The 21,853-nt window shown below is 38.4% G+C and overlaps 1 protein-coding gene across 2 annotated transcripts in view; it reads left to right on the plus strand.

Moving 5' to 3' along the window:
* Positions 1–17,821, plus strand: part of PRDX4 (peroxiredoxin 4) — a 24,003-nt gene extending 6,182 nt beyond the window's left edge. The window contains exons 3-9 of one of the 2 annotated variants that reach the window (XM_049643600.1): positions 826–943; positions 4,279–4,395; positions 7,042–7,164; positions 11,516–11,646; positions 12,659–12,693; positions 16,800–16,846; positions 17,709–17,821. In XM_049643600.1, the coding sequence (XP_049499557.1) occupies positions 826–943; positions 4,279–4,395; positions 7,042–7,164; positions 11,516–11,646; positions 12,659–12,693; positions 16,800–16,846; positions 17,709–17,712 (575 nt within the window). In that variant the 3' untranslated portion in view covers positions 17,713–17,821. The remainder of the gene's footprint in view (positions 1–825; positions 944–4,278; positions 4,396–7,041; positions 7,165–11,515; positions 11,647–12,658; positions 12,694–16,799; positions 16,847–17,708) is intronic. The other variant, XM_049643599.1, reaches the window with a different exon arrangement.
* The last annotated feature ends 4,032 nt before the right edge of the window (positions 17,822–21,853 follow it).

The raw sequence follows: 21,853 nt of genomic DNA on the forward strand, positions 1-21,853 counted from the left end.
TCCCTCTCTCTCTCTCTCTCTCTCCCTCTCTTCCTCTCTCTCTCCCCTCTCTCCCTCTCTCCCTCTCTCCCTCTCTCCCTCTCTCTCTCTCTCCCTCTCTCCCTCTCTCTCTCCCCTCTCTCCCCCCTCTCTCCCTCTCTCCCCCTCTCTCCCCCTCTCCCCCTCTCCCCCTCTCCCCCTCTCTCCCTCTCTCCCTCTCTCCCTCTCTCTCTCTCTCCCTCTCTCCCTCTCTCCCTCTCCCTCTCTCCCTCTCTCCCTCTCTCCCTCTCTCCCTCTCTCCCTCTCTCCCTCTCTCAAAAATAAAGATTAAAAAAAAGAAAAACAAAGTCTTTAGTTTCACTAACCTCCAACTGAGATTTAGCATTTCCTTCCATTATAAACATCAGCAACAAATCATATTAGCTTTAGCAGTACTTGCTTATACCTGTTGCCAAGAGAATCACAGATGTTTTTCTGCCACATCATTGCAGGCATCCTGAAACAAAATTTACGCTCATCATTATCTTGGACAGTTAAGAGACCACTGCTAGATCTTGCAGATTTAAAGTGTTAATAAAAGGGTACATGCATTACTATATCACCAATTTGCTTTTTATTATCTTCATCATGACATTTCAATGTAATTAGTTTCCTTTGTAATTCTATATATTTTGTTTTATGCATTCAATAACACTGTTCTTAGAAAAAGTCCATAAGCTTCACCAGACTGCTAAAGAGGTCCAAAGGTTTAGAATCCTTGATTTTTAGTAATTTCCTGAAGATGTCTTTCTGTCCTCTCACCAATTTTCTCATTGTTCTAGAACTTCATATCTTTTTCTTTCTTAGTTTCCAAGCCAGCGCCTTATTGGGAAGGAACAGCTGTGATAAATGGAGAGTTCAAGGAGCTCAAGTTAACTGACTATCGTGGGAAATACCTGGTTTTTTTCTTCTACCCCCTTGATTTGTAAGTAATACAGGTACAAGTAGTAAAACGTCAGTCATTATCAATCATTATTCGAGGACATCAAATAGAAATTATTTAATTTAGCTCTTGGTTCTTAAAAGGCAAGCCAAGATGAATTTTTTTCAAGAAGGTAACATCTGCCATGTATTTCAGACCCATAACCCACTGACCCCAATACGTTATACTTAAATCTACATGATTGTGTTATCGTAACGTAATCGTTAAAGAAAGGAAAGCTTCAATTATATTCATTAAGTTATACATACTAAGGCAAGAAAATGAATATTTTAGAAAGCAATTAATAGCTAGACTTATGCCACAAGTCTGTTTAATGTATCTCTGTTAACTAGAAAATTGGCCCTTTACAATGATGATGCCATTTAACTATGATTTTATAATATTTATTCTTTGCTGTGTATACTGCTTTCCTGTGATTTGAATATTTTCCTGAAAATACTGCATATGCCTGAGGAATAATGCCTACTAATATAAATTATGGTTATTGGGGGGAATTTTCTCTTTAACTCTGACATTGAGTACTTTTTAGATAGAAAGTTGACTCAAATACTCTTTACAGCTATAGTCTTATCAATGATATAATTTTATCTGGAGTGTTTTTCAAATTCCATGAAAGTGAAGATACCAAAAAGAGAGTTGTCCTGAGTTTATCTTTTTCCTGTTTGAATATATTTTTTGGTTACAAAAAGTAGAAGTTTCTTCTGTCTTTGCCACTGTATATTAAGGTATTTTTTCCATTAGGACTAATCTAGAACTATATAAATAAAACCTTAACCTTACAGGGAGGATGTATTTCAGCTCATCTCTATAGGTGGTCCCTAGGCCACAGGTCGGCAAGCTTTTTCTATACTGGGCCACGTAGAAAATATTTTAGTCTTGTGATCTCTATTGCAACTACTCAGCTTTGTCATTGTAGCACAAAAAACAGCCATTGACTACATATAAATGAATGAATATTGTCTTCTATTGAAAGTTTATTTACAAAAAATAAGATAAGCTGGATTTGGCCTGTTGACTGAAGTTTGCTGACCCCTTCTGTAATCCAAATAGGAAAAATTCTCAGGAAAATTAGTACATTGAGAATAAAACAAGTCATAAATCTGGATAATACATAATCTTGTAAATTAGTAAGAACTTTCTTCTTTCTAATCAATTTGTATTGTGGCCTGACTAGCTACAATGTATGATGTAACTTAATTTCTAATAGAAGCCAGAAGTAGAAATTTTAATATATAAAAATGATAGGCCTACTAAATTCATGTTCTAAAACGAATAAGTTAACACATCTGTTGAATATATATGACGCTACACGTGAATTTTGAAATTAGTCTAACACAGCAGACAAATATCCTCTGTTTCTGCCAGTGTTACTTAAAACCCCATAATGAATAAGACATATAGAACATGATGTTACCAATGGCTTTCTGGGGCAAAGAGCTAAGATCACTTTTTTCTGTTTCTATCTAATGCCAGATTGGGCCTGGTTAGAAAGGAAGAATTCTCGGGCATTTGCCACAATCTGCAAGCACAGAAGTCATATATGTAACCCTTCAGTTTTCAGTCAGAACTTTTTCTCTGTCTTCACTAAGAAGTTGAATAAATGTGTCTCTACATAGCATTTCTTTGAATAATAGGAAGGAAAGCCGGGGCTAACCGTACCTACCTTTTGGAATATGTTAAAAATACATGTCATAGGAGCACCTGGGTGGCTCAGTCAGTTGACCATCCAACTCTTGGTTTCGGCTCAGGTCATGATCTCGTAGTTCATGGGTTCGAGCCCTCCGTCAGGCTCTGCACACTGCAGAGCCTGCTTGGGATTCTCTCTCTCCCTCTCTCTCTGCCCCTTCCCTGCTCGTGCTGTCTCCTGTGTCTAAATAAATAAATAAATACTTTCAAAACAATACATATCAGGGTGCCTGGGTGGCACAGTCAATCATCCGACTTTAGCTCAGGTCATGATCTCACGGTTTGTGGGTTCAAGCTCCGCGTCAGGCTCTGAACTGTCAGAGAGCCTACTTCGGATTCTGTGTCTCCCTCTCTCTCTGCCCCTTCCCCACTTGTGCTTCTCTCTCTCAAAAATAAAAAATTTAAAAAATATATATATCTTAGCCCAGGTTTCCAGAGACATCATCTACATTAGAACTGTCTGCTTTGCATGTGGCAGTTCTACATTTGAACAACTGAAACATTTGAAAAGCCTGTTTTGGGCTGTGGTAGGAATTTGTCCCCTAAGTCTGTGTTCTTCCAACTTTCTTGACCACGACACACAGTATGAAATACAGTTTTCGTTGCCGCCCAATACACTCCATGTACATACAGGGTAACATTCAGTCTGTAAGCACCAGTACAGCCATGCTCATTACAGTACTGAAACACTTCCGTACCAGATGGTAAATAGCCACTTTTCCAGTCCCCTCCCACCTGGTCCCTTCAAGAAACCTCCAGAGCTAAAGCCAACTTTGAGTTAAGGTTATTAAATATTTTTAATATCACTCCTGAACACATATATGCACTTGTACATACATATGTTTCATAACACCCTTACTGTATATAGTATATTCTCGTATTTTCTATTCCACTTTTTTAAAATGTTAGTTAGAACTCAGTAAATTGGCTTAAGTATTCCCTACCATGGTTTGGAAAATACTACCCTGAGATAATATTCTCTAAACATGCCCTTCTGACAACAGGATGGGGAGACAGGGTAGAAGAGGACCTTATCAAGAAAGGGAGGGGGATGGAAGAGATTTCCTCATCTCTAAAATAAACATCATGCATCTAGCTCATAGGGGTGGTATAGAAATATTTAAAAAAGGGAATGATGTAAAATTTGTATACATCTTTGAAAGCTATAAGGCACTATATAAATCATTGTTAAATAAAAGCAAATGAAGGGAGAGGAGGTGCTGCCGTAAGGGAAAAGGGGATATTGGTTGACCACCAATCCATTAGGTTATAAAAATACAGTTCATTGAGATGTAATTGGGAACTCTGCAATATACTTTTCTTAATTAAATGATATGTGATCAAATGACAGTCTTTTAGACAGCTGCATCTTGACAGTGTTCATATATAAAAATTGGTTTTTGTAAGATTTTATTTGTTTAAGTAATCTCTCCACCCAATGTGGGGTTCGAACTCACAACTGTGACATTCAGAGTTGCGTGCTCTACCAACAGAGCCAGCCAAGCACCCCTGAAGTTGTTCTTAATATGTGTTTTTATATGCTAAAGGTGTTTATAACAACTAAGTCATTTGAAACTTTAGGTACATGCGTATTTTGAGAATACCGATATATATATTTTTTTAACTTTCAGCACTTTTGTGTGTCCAACTGAAATCATCGCCTTTGGTGACAGAATTGAAGAATTCAGATCTATCAACGCTGAAGTCGTAGCATGCTCTGTCGATTCACAGTTTACCCATTTGGCCTGGTCAGTATCTTACACTTAGATTTGTAGGAAAAGGAATGGATTTACTTTTAAATTATGGGCAGACAGCTCTTAATGTGACAGGAATATAGTTATCAGTTTGGAAGTAGAATTATCTGAGAGCTGCAAGTTCAATGAAGTTATGGTAAAAGTGCTTACGGATTTTATAGGACATTTCCAGAGTGGAAAAAAAAAGTTCATTGCAGGGGCACCTGGGTGGCTCAGTCGGTTAAGCGTCCAACTTCCACTCAGGTCATGATCTCATAGTTTGTGACTTGGAGCCCCGCGTCGGGCTCTGTGCTGACAGCACAGAGCTTGGAGCCTGCTTCAGATTCTGTGTCTCTCCGTCTCTCTCTTCCCCTCCTCCACTCACGCTCTCTCTCTGAAAAATAAATAAACATTAAAAAAATTTTTTCTTTAAATAAAAAAGTTCAGTGCAAAAGACATAATATCCATATGGTTTCAGCAGATATCCAATGGTTTCAGCAGAAACCACTGAAATGTATGATTACTTTATTATGACAAACTGGGTAGCCTTAAACTGGAAGAAAAAAAATTCTTTATAATTCCATTTTTCTCTTATATAGTTGTCTAATACTAAGTCAAACTCAAAATAGTTTTTATAATTATTTTTCAAGAAGCAATGATTTTCTTGATTTTGTAAATAATTTTTTAATTCATTAAATGTGAAAAGGTGTTTCACCTAATTAATTGCAAAGAATTGTAAATTAAAATGACAAGAGGGGCACCTGAGTGGCTCAGTCGGTTAAGCGGCCGACTTCGGCTCAGGTCATGATCTCGTGGTCCGTGGGTTCGAGCCCCACGTCAGGCTCTGTGCTGACAGCTCAGAGCCTGGAGCCTGTTTCAGATTCTGTGTCTCCCTCTCTCTGACCCTCCCCCGTTCATGCTTTGTCTCTCTCTGTCTCAAAAATAAATAAACGTCAAAAAAAAAATTTTTTTTTAAACAAAAAAAAAAAAATGACAAGAGATGCCATTTTTTTCCCTGATTGGCCAAGATTTCAAATATTGAAAAATTTCATCCAGTGATGACAAAGGTGTCATTCTTTTCCCACACACACAGTAGGTTTAGCATTTCTGGAGAGCAATTAGGCAGTATGTTTTACAAGCTGAAATGTGTGTGTTTATGTGAATTTTGCATGTCCAAAATTCTGTGCACAAAATTTTATGCACAATAAAGATGGTACAGAAATATTTTTGGTTTTAAAAGTTAATATTCAATTCATTAAAGTGAAAAATTCAAAACATCTTTTTCTGTATTTATAATTATATATACACATATATAACTGAAATATTAATTGGTGCAGGAGCTACAATTTATATTTTCTTAAGTAATTATCTCAAGTATTTTTAAATGCAGTTACATATTTAATATATTTTATTTCCTTTATCTCAACTTTGAGATAAAACTTCCAAAACTTAAGTAATAATTCTTGCAAATATATTTTAAATCCTTTTAAAATGTTTCTTGGGGCACCTGGGTGACTCAGTCGGTTAAGTGTCCTACTTCAGCTCAGGTCGTGATCTCACGGTCCATGAGTTCAAGCCCCACGTCAGGCTCTGTGCTGACAGCTTAGAGCCTGGAGCCTGCTTCAGATTCTGTGTCTCCCTCTCTCTCTGCCCCACCCCTTCTTGCTCTCTCTCTCTCTCTCTCTCAAAAATAAACAAACATTGAAAAAAATACTTAAAATGTTTCTTTACAATTTATAAACTGAATAAAATTTCACATTACACATTTTCAATAGGAATCACAAAGCGAAAACCATGGGTTTAATTTGCTTTGTCACTTCTGTAGTAATTCTAAATCTTTGTAGGTTCCAACACAAATCCACTAAGGAAAAAGTTATGTCATCCCAAATAATTTGGCATTGGTTTCTCAAGGAATTTGGGGGGATGCAGTCTCAGCTGGATAGGATTCATATTAACCAGAAATTTCTACTTGGGTATCAGAACTGGGGCTGCAGACATCTGAAGCAGTATTTCCCTGTTTTCCAGCTGATATGTCAGTGCCTTCCCATTGGGACACCAGCCGACTTTCCCTGGTTTCAAAAGAATACTTAAAAAAAAAAAAGAATACCTAAATCTGAAGGTTGATGTGTCTGACTTTGTAACTAACTTACTTTGCTGCTTCAAATGGACTTTGCATTTCTTTGTGTCTAAGAATATTAAAATATTATCTAGTTTTATTGTTCTTCTCAAGGTTTTGTCTTGTGATCACAATTCTAAGGTTATACTTAGGACAGTGTATATCCTTTGATCCATCAGTTCCTCTTCTAGGAATTAATCAGACAGGTGTACAAAGCTGAGAATACAGAAATGTTTCCGGCAGTGTTTATAAAAGCAGAAGAAAAACTGAAACAGTTTAAATGTCTACCAATATAGATAAATAAAAAACACTGTGTCAACACATTAAAAATGTGATATGTATCTCCATATTTAGTGTTTAAAAGAAATGAATATATTAACTGGGGAGTAAAGGCAAAAAATAGAATGTATATTAGCCTGTTTTCATTAGAGAAAGAATGTGTGTGTTGTGCGTTCATTCATTTGTATGTGTCTGCAGAGAAAGAGTGCTGTTTGGATACATGCCATTTGCTTAGCTCTGAGAGGTAAATGTTCTGTTTGTTACAGGATTAATACCCCTCGAAGACAAGGAGGACTTGGGCCAATAAAGATTCCGCTTCTTTCAGATCTGAATCATCAAATCTCAAAGGACTATGGCGTATATCTGGAGGACTCAGGCCACACTCTTAGGTACCTTTCAGTGGTTTTATATTAGGACAAATCCAAATATATTTGTAATCCTCCTTAAAATGGAGTTAGAAGATGCAAGGCAAGAAGTATTATTTGCTCTATTTGCAAAAATGTTGTAGTGTTTTAAAATAATTGGCGAGTGCCCTACTTAAACTCTGTGAGTTATCATAGACTGTTAGAGCTGGAAGCTCTGTCATTTCACAGATAAACAGATTCATAGAATTCTATGAACTTAGCCAAAGTTAAATAATTAATGGCAGAGCCCACACTTGAACCCCAGTACCCAAACTCCTTATCTGTTTCTTTCTCCTCTTTTCTATTTCTAAAATGACGCCAGTAATGGTTTTTCCAAATACAAGTATCATAGTATTCAGCAGACTTGTGCCTTGAGGAGTGGGAAAAATTAAGAAAACACCACTGTAAGTCTTTGAAAAAAGGGCAACTTTAGAACAGCTGTGATTTTGTTATAATTATAGTTTCAATTTGCGTTGCAGTGAGAATAGTTTCTTTTTTAAAATGTTTATGTGAAGATGTCAGTATTTTATAATCCTCTGTTTTTTATAAGAGCTTTATGGAGATCTAATTCACACACAACTCACCCATCTAAAGCATTCCGGGGTTTCTAGTATACCCAGAGAGTTGTGCAGCCATCACTACAGTCAATTTTAGAACATTTGCATTAATCTAAAAAGAAACCCCACACACCCCTTAGCAGTTATTCTCCCTTTCCCCAGTCCCCCCACCCTGGCCCTGGGCAGCCAACCACTTACCTACTTCATGTCTCTGTGGTTGCCTATTCTGGACATTTCATATAAATGGAATCCTACACTGTGTGCTTTTTTATGACTATCCTCTTTCACTTAGCACAATGTTTCCAAGGTTCCTTCATATTATATCATGTGTCACTACCAATAGTTTCTTTTTTTCTACTCGCCAAGCCTTTAATATTTTCTCCTTTCATAGTTTATTATTAAGTTAATTCACAGAAAGTAAAATGCCACTAAAAAGATTGAAGCTGTTTTAAAATTTGGAATTATTTGGGGGCGCCTGGGTGGTTCAGTCGGTTGAGTGTCCGACTTCGGCTCAGGTCATGATCTTACAGTTCGTGAGTTCGAGCCCGTGTCGGGCTCTGTGCTGACAGCTCGGAGCCTGGAGCCTGCTTCAGATTCTGTGTCTCTCTCTCTCTCTGCCCCTCCCCGGCTCCTGCTCGCTCGCTCACTAGCTCTCTCTCTCTCAAAAATAAACATTCAAAAATTTTTTTTTTAATTTGGAATTCTTTGAATACTAACCGAGTAAAATTATCTAATACTAGCTATTTTGTAGTTTCTTTTTACATTTTTTATTTTCATCAAAGAAATACATGCACATAGTTTTTAAAAGTCAGGGGGCGCCTGGGTGGCTCAGTCGGTTAAGCGTCCGACTTCGGCTCAGGTCATGATCCCACGGTCCGTGAGTTCGAGCCCCGCGTCGGGCTCTGTACTGACAGCTCAGAGCCTGGAGCCCGTTTCGGATTCTGTGTCTCCCTCTCTCTCTGACCCTCCCCTGTTCATGCTCTGTCTCGCTCTGTCTCTCTCTGTCTCAAAAATAAACGTTAAAAAAAATTTTTTTTTAAAAAGTCAGATTGTCTTTTTTGTTTGTTCATTTTTGAGAGAGAGAGAGCATGAGCAGGGGAAGGGCAGAGAGAGAGGGAGACACAGAATCTGAAGCAGGCTTCAGGCTCTGAGCTGTCAGCACAGAGCCCTATGCGAGGCTCAAACCCACGAATCATGAGATCATGACCTGAGCCGAAGTTAGACGCTCACTGACTGAACCACCCAAGCACCCCAAAAGTCAGATTGTCTTAAGCAACAATCCCCTCCCTACTCCTAGTGCTGCTTCTGGAGGAAACTGCTTTCAATTCTTTAGCTACTGCTTTTACTATTTATCTCCATACTTCCAACTCCTGTAGTTTTTCTGAATTTATCAATTTTGACATTATTTATAATGGTAAATAGTACTTTCTTACACCATCCCCAAACTTATCTTTCCGTGTAATATGTGGTAATTGTGGATTAAGCCAGTATTTATTTTTTTTTATATAAGTATTATTCACTGCTAAGCTCTTAAGTGTAGTGTCCAAGGGTTTACATTTCCCTTCTAGTAAACTTTTTGTTATTTTATTGTGGCTAATAAACTACTACTTTTTTGTTTCATTCATTTAGTTTTCTATATACCTATCACTAATTCTTCCTAAACTTCCCGGCTAGTTGTAACCACTCTAAATACTACATATTTCATGTCATTTGTTTTTCCTGGAAACCTCCATCCTCCTGTTCCAGTTCAGACTGACCACTCTATAGACCTGCTCCACAGCTGCTGTCGTAGCGCTTTGCACACCAGCATCCTGGGAATTTGCTTCACTTCTTCTCTGTTGGATGCCCACTTTTTAGGCTCCCATGCCTGACTTCTTTGTTTAATCCCTCTTTTTTTGCTGAAGCACATCCTCATAGCTTCCTAATAAAAGGTCATTGGACCGGCGCCTGGGTGGCTCAGTTGATCGAGCATCTGACTTTGGCTCAGATCAAGATCTCACGGTTCATGGGTTTGAGCCCTGCATCAGGCTGTGTGCTGACAGCTCGGAGCCTGGAGCCTGTTTCGGATTCTGTGTCTCCCTCTCTCTCTGCCCCTCCCCCGCTCACACTCTGTCTCTGTCTCTCTCTCTAAAATAAATAAACATTAAAAAATATTTTTAAAAAGGTCATTAGAAGGTAAAATACTTGAGGACTTCCATGCCTGAAAATGTTTTTATTCTGCTCTTGTGCTTGATTAACAATTTCACTAGGTATAGAATTCTAGATTGAAAGACATTTGAAAGCATTGCCCTGCTACCTTTAGTTTCTGAGGTTCTTATTGAGATACATATTGTCATTTTAATTTCTGATTTTTTTATAAAAATGACCTATCTGTTCTCTGAGGAAGAGACATATGTATATATTATACCAAATATGGCAAATGTCATAGTCTCAAAGTCTACAAAAGATAAAAATTCGCAAAATTAAAAGAGAAAACAGAACTCGAATTTGCTACCAAAGAAAGGGCAGATTTGTTTCTCTGTGGTGTGTGTTGGTATGATGTACGTTACAGAAGTAAGCTCAAAATTTCAGCTCAGGCTCACTTACTTCAGAATAGACTTCATCACCATTGACAACCGTTTTCTACCGTAAAAGTAGCTACACGAAAGAACACCCATATGAATAGTAGTTAATAGTTTTGTCCCCACATTTGGCCAAGTTGACCTAGTCCAAGGAGACGGAGCTATAGTTAGTTCAGACTTCCTGGTGCTCATTAAAAGAATGTATCGTAGGATAAGCAGGAACATTTTAGTTATGTTTAATATGGTTTTGAAATAAAGTTTCATGTAAGAGATATATAATTCTGTATATTTCTATTAAAAATAGTTGTTATTGGGGCGCCTGGGTGGCTCAGTCGGTTAAGCGTCCGACTTCAGCTCAGGTCACGATCTCGCAGTCTGCGAGTTTGAGCCCCGCGTCGGGCTCTGGGCTGATGGCCCAGAGCCTGGAGCCTGCTTCCGATTCTGTGTCTCCCTCTCTCTCTGCCCCTCCCCCGTTCATGCTGTGTGTCTCTCTGTCTCAAAAATAAATGTTAAAAAAAATAGTTATTATTTTTAATACTCGTACACAATTAGCCCTACTAACCTGAGATCTTTCTCTAAACCAAGTATTGGGTTGTAATCCATACTGACTGAAATAAAGACGATAGTCCTTTGGAAATTTTTGTTTTTCTCTAGTCTGCTTTAACTCTTGCAACACCACTCCATTTCGGCAGGTCTTTTAGGTTAAACTATTCAGTTATTCCCTAGGCCATTAAAGTGAGTCACACATATAGAGATTTAGAGGGAAAGGTAACTTTGGTGACTTTGTCTTTTTCCACCATTGAAAAAGGAAATACAAAGATGTTCTAAAGAGTCAGAGATAAGAAAGATGGATCACACCTTCACCCAGAGGAAGACTTTGCTATGTAATTTCATAATCTCACTTACAGTGCAGTAAAATCCCAAACCTAGTACTTGTGAAGATTCGACTAGAAATACAACAGTCCATTTCAAAGACAAAAACAAATTTCTAAAGCTACCATTTAACAATGATAATCCCAAATTGTACAGTAGGTAAGTGTGGGGGGCAGGGGGGTGCTGTATTTGCCTGTGTTTTTTGTACCAGTCAGGAAGATAGGTAGCATGTTATTGGTTCTGTATAACATCCTTCTGTGTGGATGGCACAGGGATTCACATGAACTAATACTTGTCTTAATTGAGATTAAATGACCTCACCTGTACCACTCATGTGTCTTACAGAGGCCTTTTCATTATTGATGACAAAGGGATCCTAAGACAAATTACTCTGAATGACCTTCCTGTGGGAAGATCAGTGGATGAGACACTGCGTTTGGTTCAAGCATTCCAGTACACTGACAAACATGGAGAAGGTACCCTTTCCTTCTAAACATCTTAGCCTTTTGATTTTTTCATTTGAGAGATTATGGCATGATTAATTTTGTTTCTTACTCAGAAAGTAATGTGGATGGTTCCAAAGTCTTCTGATTGTTTTCAAATTATTACCTGATATTTTGAGCAGATCCATTTATTACTTAAAGTGCTTTTAGCAAAATATCACTAATATATTCTACTTACAGGGTAAAATGCAAAAATATTCATTACTTGCACGGTCCTTTTGGATGTGCTCAAAGAGAAAAGTTTCTGCTACTGCAATTTTTCAAATTAAGTTTCTGTAAACTTTAAAATGTGCCTGTCTGACAATATTTAGTAATACAGGTTTTATTTTCATGTTTACATGATTTGATTTAGCTTTTTTCCTCAGCTATTCGGTATCATACCAGTAATCTAGAAGTTTATCCTTTCACTGCACGTGTTTGCAGTAGCTAAATAGAAAAGGTCAGATTTTGCTAAAGTGGAACATATGTTACACATTCCTTTCCAAAGTGTAACTCAGTGCCTGGATAAGGGTGCATTTCACAGAAAGGGGAAATCCCACTTTCCTAGTAATTTTAAACTCTCATTTGGCAAACAGCAAATTATGACATCACTACAAAATACTGCAGAAAACAGAAGAGAAGCTTATATTGGAAGTTTCTGTAAATTCAGAGAAATTTTTGCCATGCCCCAACCTTTCAGTTCACCAGATTCCCAAACCTTCCAACTTTATTAGAGGAATGCTCAATTTGGTTTCTTATAGTGTACATGTAACTAGAAAAAATTGGCAAAAAAGGAAATAGATGAGCTACCTGCTTATAAACTCCGTGACTGAAATTCCTTGGTGCAAACAGGTAAGCTAACAGTAGTCAGGTGTTCAGTGGCCTAGAAATGTTCTCATTATTATAGGCTCCATTTTCAGTTTCATTTTGGAAAAACAAAAGCCAAGAGTTGTGAATAGAAGTGAAATCTGTTTTTAACCTTTTTGCCAATTTTTGTTCCTTTCAGTCTGTCCTGCTGGTTGGAAACCAGGTAGTGAAACAGTAAGTCAAACATTTTTCTGTTAAGGGGATAGCTGGGAGGAAAAAAAAATGCCAACCTTACAGTAATCTCTCCTTGTAATAGAACTATCTTGATTTTGTAAATGAAGTAAATATTAATAGACAGAAATCATAAGAGTACAGGCATTCTTTGGACTATAGAGAGAGTGGCTGAAACTGGAGAAAGCAGAATACGTGATTTAATGCTATGAATTTTAAAGCCAAGTATCCAGAGAAATACACCATCAAAAAGGAACAGTGGAGACCTGGTAGAATAAATTCAGAGGTCTTAGAGATCATAAATGGAATTTCTTGCTACACATTATGGGCAAAGAAAATAGTCACAAGCAAAACCTTTCTGTCTATAGTAAAAACTTTTGAGAAAATCTGGCTTAAATAACATTGAAGCTAATGCTTCTCTCCTTATCATTTGAAGGAAGATCGAAACAGGTATATCCTTACATTTAGGGAGGCTATATAATTTATAGACAATCCCTGAAGTAGTCTCTGGCCAAAATAAAATTTGGACACTTGTCTGAACTGTTTTAAAATAACATGTTTATCTACTAAAGATCAACAGTTTTATACAAACTGTAGTTAGGAAACTGACAAATACTAGAGCATTGGAGGAAGAAATCATTATCTTAGGATAAAAGAAAAATACAGATCCGTAAAACTTTCTTCTTTAGTACACCAACAAAAAAGTACTATTCATCCTAGACAATGAGAGGTAGAAATTCACTCTATAACCTAACTCAGATTGAGTAAAGTAACATTTCACTGATTTTGAACCTGTTTTTGATGGGTTTGCAAAACAGCATTACCTTTGGGGATCAGAGTTAATGTTATAGTACAAATTTATTTACAGTACAATTTATTTACACAGATCTGATGGATGTCAAAGATAGATATGAAATTAGGCATTAAAGGTACTTTGAGCACTAGGTACTTTAGTCATCAGGTTAGTTTACAGTTATTGATTGTGAGGCTTACAGATAGAAATATGAATCAGAAGCTTCAGGTGTCACCTGAGAAGCCTTAGAAAGCATTTCTGGATGGATTTTCAAAGTAGGGGGCATGTTCCCCTGGACCTGTAGCAAAGCCAACAGTGAGTGATGACTAACATCACCGTCAATCACAGGCGTGTACTGAGATCAGCAAGAACTTCCAAGAAGTACAAATTAACTACGAAGGTATTAGAGGATGAGTATTTTACATTTCAGAAAACATACTGACTATCCACTTGATCAAGTTTTAGAGGGTCCACAAACCCTCTGAGAATGTGATAAAAACCATGAGTTATGTTATCACATACTGTGTTCGGGCATTCTTTTTTTATTCTCAGCTTTATTGAGACATATTTGATGAATAGAATTATATATATTTAAACTGTATGAGTGATGATTTGATATATGCATACATTGTGAAATTATTACCACAGTCTGCCTAATTAACAAATCCATCACCTCACAAGATAACCTTCTTTCGTGTGTGGTGAAAACGCTTAAGGTCTACCCTCTTAGCAAATTTCAAGTACACAAAACAGTATTACTAACTATAGTCACTGTGTTGCATATTACATTTTTAGAACTTATCTTAAAACTGAAGGCTTGTACCCTTCGGCTGGCATCCCCCCATTTCCCCCACCCCCAGCCCAACAACCACAATTCTACTCTGATTCTACAAGCGTTCTTTGAACAGACATTTCTGGAGCACCTACTGTATGGCAACTATTCAAACTATTACAATGAGCAGATGGTATTTATTAGTGAATACCGTAGCCAAAGTCCACCCTTGGAGTTACATTCTAATCCTAATTTTAGATTATGGCAAATGCTTTGAGAAACACGATGATGAGAGTTGATGGGGTAGTGTCTGGCCTGGGGGATTAAGTGGTCAGGAAAGACTTCAAAGATGAAATTTAAGTTGAAACGTGAGTGAACAGACGGAGTGAGTGAAGCATAGAGCGGTGCAGAAAGAAAAGCAAGGGCAAGGCCTTGAGGCCAGGAACCAGCTTAGCATGTTCAGGAAACATAAAGAGGGCCTGTGTGGCAGGAATTGGGTGGGCTGCAGGGAAGGAAATAGGGACACCGGTGTCACATGCCATGGAGAATTGGAACACAGCGAAGTAAGTGACAAATGTGTCCTCTTTGGTGACTGTGGTGAGGGTGGCAGCTAGTTTGGGGTAGTTTTGAAAAGAGATGAATTTTTCCTGTGTCCCCGTCAGTTCTCGCCTGTGTACCGCACAGGCCGCCTGATGGGTTGCCCTGACCTCAGGTTCTCTTCCCCCTAGAGCATGTCGCTCTCTAAAGCAGACTCTTTTAGCAGCCCTCCAGGACTCGTGGGCCCAACTTCACATACTTGGCATTGTTCTTATCTAGCAGCCTGTCGCAGGCCCTCTTCCCTACAGTGCACGCACGCACGCACGCTGTGCTCCCGTGGTGTGCCACCACTCAGTGTGTCCCAAAATAAGCCCTGCTTTCTCACACCTGTGTGCCTTTGCTCAGCTCTTTAGCCTGGAATAGCTTCTCCCTTCTCTAAATTATTCTCGTCTTTCAAGACCCACATAAATGCCACCTTCACTCTGACGCCTTCCTTGATGCCATCTCAGCCTCCATTCAGTCACGGCCTGTGTCATACGTGATCATATTGTGCGTTGCAGCAAAAGCTGTCGTGTACACGCACATCTTCCCCACATGGTTGTACAAGCCTCAAAGGCGGGAACTTTAATGCCCTTATCCTTGTACACCCCACTGCCCAGCACACTACTGGCACAGAGTAGTTATTCTACAAGTACTTACAGATTGAATTTAAATGCAGAGACGTTATATATTGGCAAACACAGAATACTTGAAATGATGCCTGAAAAACTAGGTAATATTTATTATATGCTGAAGAAAAATTCTGAAGAAAATGCGTATAAACTACAGTAAACTGATTACAGTAGGTTACTTTTTGTACAGAGATAGATGTACTTGACCTGTAACTATCAAATAACATAGTTAATGTGAGGTCAAATTATATTGGAAATTTCAAAAAAATCTAATCTTCTAAGGCTGTGATGCTTTTAAAGAGGGAACATTTTTTTTCTTTCAGAGTGTTTGTACATTCACTGAATAGTTATTGAAGGTAATACTTCATGTCGTATTTGAGTATTTTTTTTTTTACTTTGCAGTTTGAGATTCAAAGGTTGCAATTCCAAACCTCCAGAAAATCCATTTGACAGAAAATGTGTAGTATATATACACAATGGAACATTAGTCATAATAAGAATGAAATCTTACCATCTGCAAAAACATGGATGGACCTAGAGGGTATTATGCTAGTGAAAGAAGTCAGAGGAGGACAAATACCGTGAGGTGTGTGTGTGTGTGTGTGTGTGTGTGTGTGTGTGTGTGTAAAATCTAAAAAAAAACAAAAACAAAAAAGAAACTCATAGATACAGAGAACTAATGACTGCCAGAGGGGACAGCAGTAGGAGGATGGACAAAATACATGAGGGGGATTAAGAAGTAGTCTTTCAGTTATAAAATAAGTCATGGGGATGAAAAATACAGCATAGGGAATATGTCAGTAATATTGTAACAACTGTGTATGGGGACAGATGGTAACTAGACTTGTAGTGACATTTCATAATGTATATACTGAATCACTATGATATACACGTGAAACTAATACACTAAACTAAATACACTAATAATTTAATACACATACTCTTGTATGTCAATTATTTTTAAGAAAATGAAAAATTAAAAATCCATTTGAACACAGTGCTGCCTTTCAGGTTGTGGCATACTCACATTTCATCAGCAGATGACTTTAAAAATACATTAACATCTGGGCGCTTGGGTGGCTCATTCGGTTTAGTGTCTGACTTCAGCTCAGGTCATGATCTCACATTCATGGGTTCAAGTCCCGCATCAGGCTCTGTGCGGACGGCTCTGGAGCCCGCTTCAGATTCTGTGTCTCCCTCTCTCTCTTCCCCTCCCCTGCTTGCACTCTGTCTCTCTTTGTCTCTCAAAAAACAAAAAATAAAACATGAAAAATAAATTTAAAAAAATACATTAACATCTGTAGCCATGCTCTCTTAATGTGTTTGACTTAATTAGATCAAACCTGAAGATGTCATGAAAGCCTGGTGGCCAAGAGAAGATCTGTAAGTAAATTGGGGGATGCTTGAGTACAGATGTTAATTTATTAACAAATTATTTGCCTTTTTGGATAGCTGAGATTAGTAGTTAGGACAAATCCAGTTTTTCCTTATACATGATATAATCTGGGACACAAAAATCATAGTTTATCTTTTTTAGTGAAGAGATGGGCAACTCATGCCAGACTGCTAATGATGCACTTTGGCTTTTAAAATGAGTAATTTGCAAATACCAATTTTAAGAGATGTATGTACCCCTGTGTTCACTGCAGCATTATTTATAATAGCCACGAAATGAAAGCAACTTAAGTATCCATCAAGAAATGAATGCATAAGGAAGATGTGGTGTGTATAAATACAATGGAATATACTCAGCCATAAAAAAGAATGAAGTCTTTACATTTACAACAACATAGATGGTCCTAGGGGATATTATGCTAGTGAAATAAGTCAGAGAAAGACCAATACCGTGTGGTTTCACTTCTATGTGGACTCTTAAAAAAGCAAAACAAATGAACAAACAAAACCCCAGACTATTAAAAATAGAGACCAAACTGGCAGTTGCCAGAGGGGAGCTGTGTTGGGGGATGGGCAAAATAGATGAAGGGGATTAATTGGTACAAACTTCCAGTTATACAATACATAAATCACAGACATGAAAAGTACAGCACAAGGAATATAGTCTATAACGTAATAACTTCGTGTGATGACAGATGGTAACTAGACCTCTTGTGGGGATCATTTCATAATGTATAAAAATATCAAATCCCTATGGTATATACCTGAAAATAACAGGATACTTTAGATCAATTATACTTCAACAAAAAATAACATTTTTAAAATGAATAATTTGCTTTTCTTTTAACAGATAATTCCAGATCCAGCTGGAAAACTGAAGTATTTTGATAAAGTCAACTGAAAAATACTTCCTCACGTTACCATGCTTGACAATTCTCAGTAAAGCTCACCGTTTTACTACCATACTGTGTTACGCCAGTAATTTCTTGGAGAATATAAAACTTCATGTCAGGTCATGGGGTGCCTGGGTGGTTCAGTCAGTTAAGCATCTGACTTCGGCTCGGGTCATGATCTCGCAGTCTGTGGGTTTGAGCCCAAGTCAGGCTCTGTGCTGACAGCTCAGAGCCTGGAGCCTGCTTCAGATTCTGTGTGTGTGTGTCTCTCTCTCTCTCTCTGCCCCTTCCCCACTCATGCTCGCTCTCTCTCTCAAAAAGAAATAAAAAAAATTTATTTAATTCATGTCAGGTCCAAAGTTAAAACACTGATGCCACAAGGTACACATTTATTCCCTATCTTTCAGAAGTAAAAAACGTCAGATTGAGTCCAGCTAGTAACAATAGTAACTAATATTTATGTAACAAGTGCCATGTGCGAAGCATCCTGTTAGGTAGATTAGCTGCATCATCTCATTTAATCTCCAGGGCAATTCTCTGAGTTATTTTTATAGTCGAGGAAAGTGAAGTTCAGATAAATTGATTGCCCAAAGTCACACCACTAGCTAGCATAGGTAGAATCAGATTTTGAACCCAAACAGGCTAATTCTAGTTTCTGGGGTCTTAACACTCTATTGTGGCTCACTTCTTTATACCTTTGAGGGTGGCAGGAAAAAACAAGTTGTGATGTATACTCACCTTCCATAGCATCTGGGTAGGGAGAGTTGACCCCAGAACTCACTGTTCTGTACGACACGAAGCCCTTTAGAACAGCCCCTACATCCCTTCCTCTAAATTCACGTTTTCAATGTGTACCAAATCTACACGTAACAATATGCTTATATAGTTTAACAAAAATTGAATCCCTAAATGTATGTAGCTGGCTCTTCGCAAACGACCATATATAAAGCTGAACTCCAGTGCTACTTCCATCATCCCACTTACCACCCCACTATGGCAAAGACTGTAGTGTAATTATCTGTATATGTGCTGTGTAGTTACGGGAGCTGGTGCCAAAGAGACTGCCTCATCTGGCTTCCATGTTAATCCCCTCTCGACACACAAAAAGCCCCTCACTCCCCGAGGTAGGCCATCACTAAAATTGAAGGTATTACCAGCCTCCTGGCTGAAACTCCGGAGTTCTGTCATAAATGGCAAGTGACTAGTGGCGGGTATTTGGACTTGGACGTGGAAACCCAACCGCCAGTTATAACCCTTTGCTAAGTATGTTCTAAATGCTAGTTTACTGTTGAAATTTTAGAAGCCGATCTATTAGTAAAGTTGAAGACTGCTAGTACTTTGGTGTCTAGACAGGTTTATGATAGTCTTGTCAATCTACTTTCAATACAGTTGGAATCCAACCTTTTTTTAGAGTGAGAAAGCGTGAGTGGGGGAAGGGGGCAAAGGGAGAGAAAATCTTCAGCAGGCTCCATGCTCAGCACAGAGCCCGACGTGGGGCTTGATTCCACGACCCTGGGATAATGACCTGAACTGAAATCAAGAGTCAAGTGCTTAACCCAGCCACCCAGGCTCCCCTGGAATTCTTGATATTTCCTCTTTCCAATTAGAAAATTAGAAATTTTTACTCCTGGAATACAGCTGTATCTTCTTGATTACTAATTTCCATTCCATTAATAGTTTTCTAGCTACATATTCATTTTAGGTATGTTTACAAGGAAGACAATTTAGATACATCCCCAAAAAGCCAGCTATTGTTTCATTCAGCAACTTTTGATCATCTACTCTATATACTTGGCACTTACCAAGTAACCAAAGACAAGTTTCTGCCCTCAAGGAGCTTAGCATTTGATTACTTAGGCAGGTGCTGAAAGTGTAGCCATTTCACAAATAAGTGAAAATACATCCTGACTCAGCACTTTCATGTTAACTGGGTAATGTAAATAGCCTGACAAACATAGCAATAAATATGCACTCCTCTTCAATGCCTTCTATAAATTATCCCTTCAAAAGCTGACTTCTGAAAGTCCACAGATCCAAAATTATATCCTTAAAGATGATCTTGTGTGACCATTTACAGAAGACAAGAAAAACTGTTCAGAAAGGAGAGTCCCCTTGTCCTACTGGAAAGGATGGGCCCCGGGCCTGACTGGGATGTAGCTACAGGACACCTGTTCCCGGAACATGCAGCTGTTCTCAACTGCCTCCAGGGGACATGGTAATGTCCACAAATGTTTTTGGTTGTTACAACTGTGGGAGTGCCACTGGCATCTGGTGGGTAGACGCCAGGAGTACTACTAAACATCCTACAATGCATGGGACAGCCCCCAGAGCAAAGAAGTATGTGGCCTGAGATGTCAATAGTAAGGTGAAGAGACTCTTCTCTAGAGACAGCTGCCAACTGATTAAAGAAAGGAGACCAGTGTAGTTTAGTAGCTGCCTGTGCGGCAGAAGAGAACGTGCCCTAACACGTAGGGGCTTATCCAAAATAATAGGTCAAGAGGTGGCTTCAAGTTTCTGGGAAATACACTGGGCAATGTCTTTTCAGACCACTAATACGTAGATGACATCTATAATTCCCTGCTTCTGCCTCAAATATGTAATCGTGTGTCGAATATTCCCCAGCTAAGCCTTAGCAGTGTTCGGAACTTTACAATGATTGTGGCAGACTGCTCTTTCAGGGGTCTTAGTCCCCAGAATCTCATGCAATCATTCCCCACTCCCATCATTTCTTCTCTGTCCAAGGACATATCTAATGCTACATCCTAAGTTTTCCATCTGTCAGTAGACTTCCAGGTTGTATATTTTATTCTCAAATACATTAACCACTGTTTTATTATTTAGTGATATTTTTGTACCCCACCCCCACCCATCTGATATCATGGAATGCATCCTTGTATTTCTTACAAGAACTTTCTGACAACACTATGTCAATGAAAGGTCTTTGAAGAGAGTTGCTACTATATGTGATGAAATGTGTATTTCAGGTAAATAGCTCTACAAAGGTCTCCATGTGAAAGGAGATACACAAATATACATACACACATACATACATAAATCTATAGATACACACATACATACACACTTCTATAATTTGTACCTAGCTCTTAGTAGGAAGAAAATGTTTATCATAACTACTATGTATTTATTCTTCAATAGCAAAGCAACTGTTACCAGTTCCATTATTTAGGTAATGCAATTTTGGCATAATGTTATATACACTTACGTAAAATCCTAAACATATATATTCTTTTAATGTTAATGTACTTTTGAGAGAGCGTGAGCAGGGAAGGGCAGAGAGAGAGGGAGATACAAAATCTGAAGTAGGTTCCATGTGGGGCTCAAACTCACAAACCATGAGATCAACACCTGAGCCAAAGTCGGACGCTTAACCGACTGAGCCACCCAGGTGCCCCTAAAAAAATATTTTTAAAGATCCACCTTCCTGAGGCTTAAGCTTACAATTTTTTAAATTAAAAAAAATCAAGGGGTGCCTGGGTGGTTCAAGTTGGTTAAGCATCCAACTCTTGATTTCAGTTCAGGTCATGATCTCACAGCTGGGGAAATCCAGCCCCACAACAGGCTCAACACTAACAGCACAGAGCCTGCTTAGGATTCTCTCTCTCCCTCTCTCTGTGCCCCTCCCCCTACTCGTGCTCACACACTCTCTCTCTCAAATATGAACAAAAATACTCTTCATTAACAAAATCAAAAGACAAGTCCAAACCCAAATTCACCTAAGCCATGCACTTGTTCAAACAGGAAATATTACCTACATGTGTGCAAGGTACTTTGCTGGCAATGTGGATAAAAAGGTATGAAACAATCCCTTCCCTCAAGGAGCCCAGAGTCTCCCAAATGAAAGCATATAAAAAGAGCATCAAAGTGCAATAAATCCAAAAAATACCTACCAATGGTGAAGGCCCCAAGGGGAGCATGAGAAGCTACAATACAGGGATGAGGGAAGGTTTCCCACAGGCAAGGAGTTCGCATTTCCTACTACTTCACCGAAGGCCATTTCACATCCAAGTGTACTGTCCTTTTATAAAAAGACAGTACTTGGGACTCTGTCTCAAGAGATGAAGCACTAACTGGTTTTCCTCTA

This window comes from Panthera uncia, chromosome X (assembly GCF_023721935.1).
Source record: "Panthera uncia isolate 11264 chromosome X, Puncia_PCG_1.0, whole genome shotgun sequence".
NCBI classification, from domain to species: Eukaryota; Metazoa; Chordata; class Mammalia; order Carnivora; family Felidae; genus Panthera; species Panthera uncia.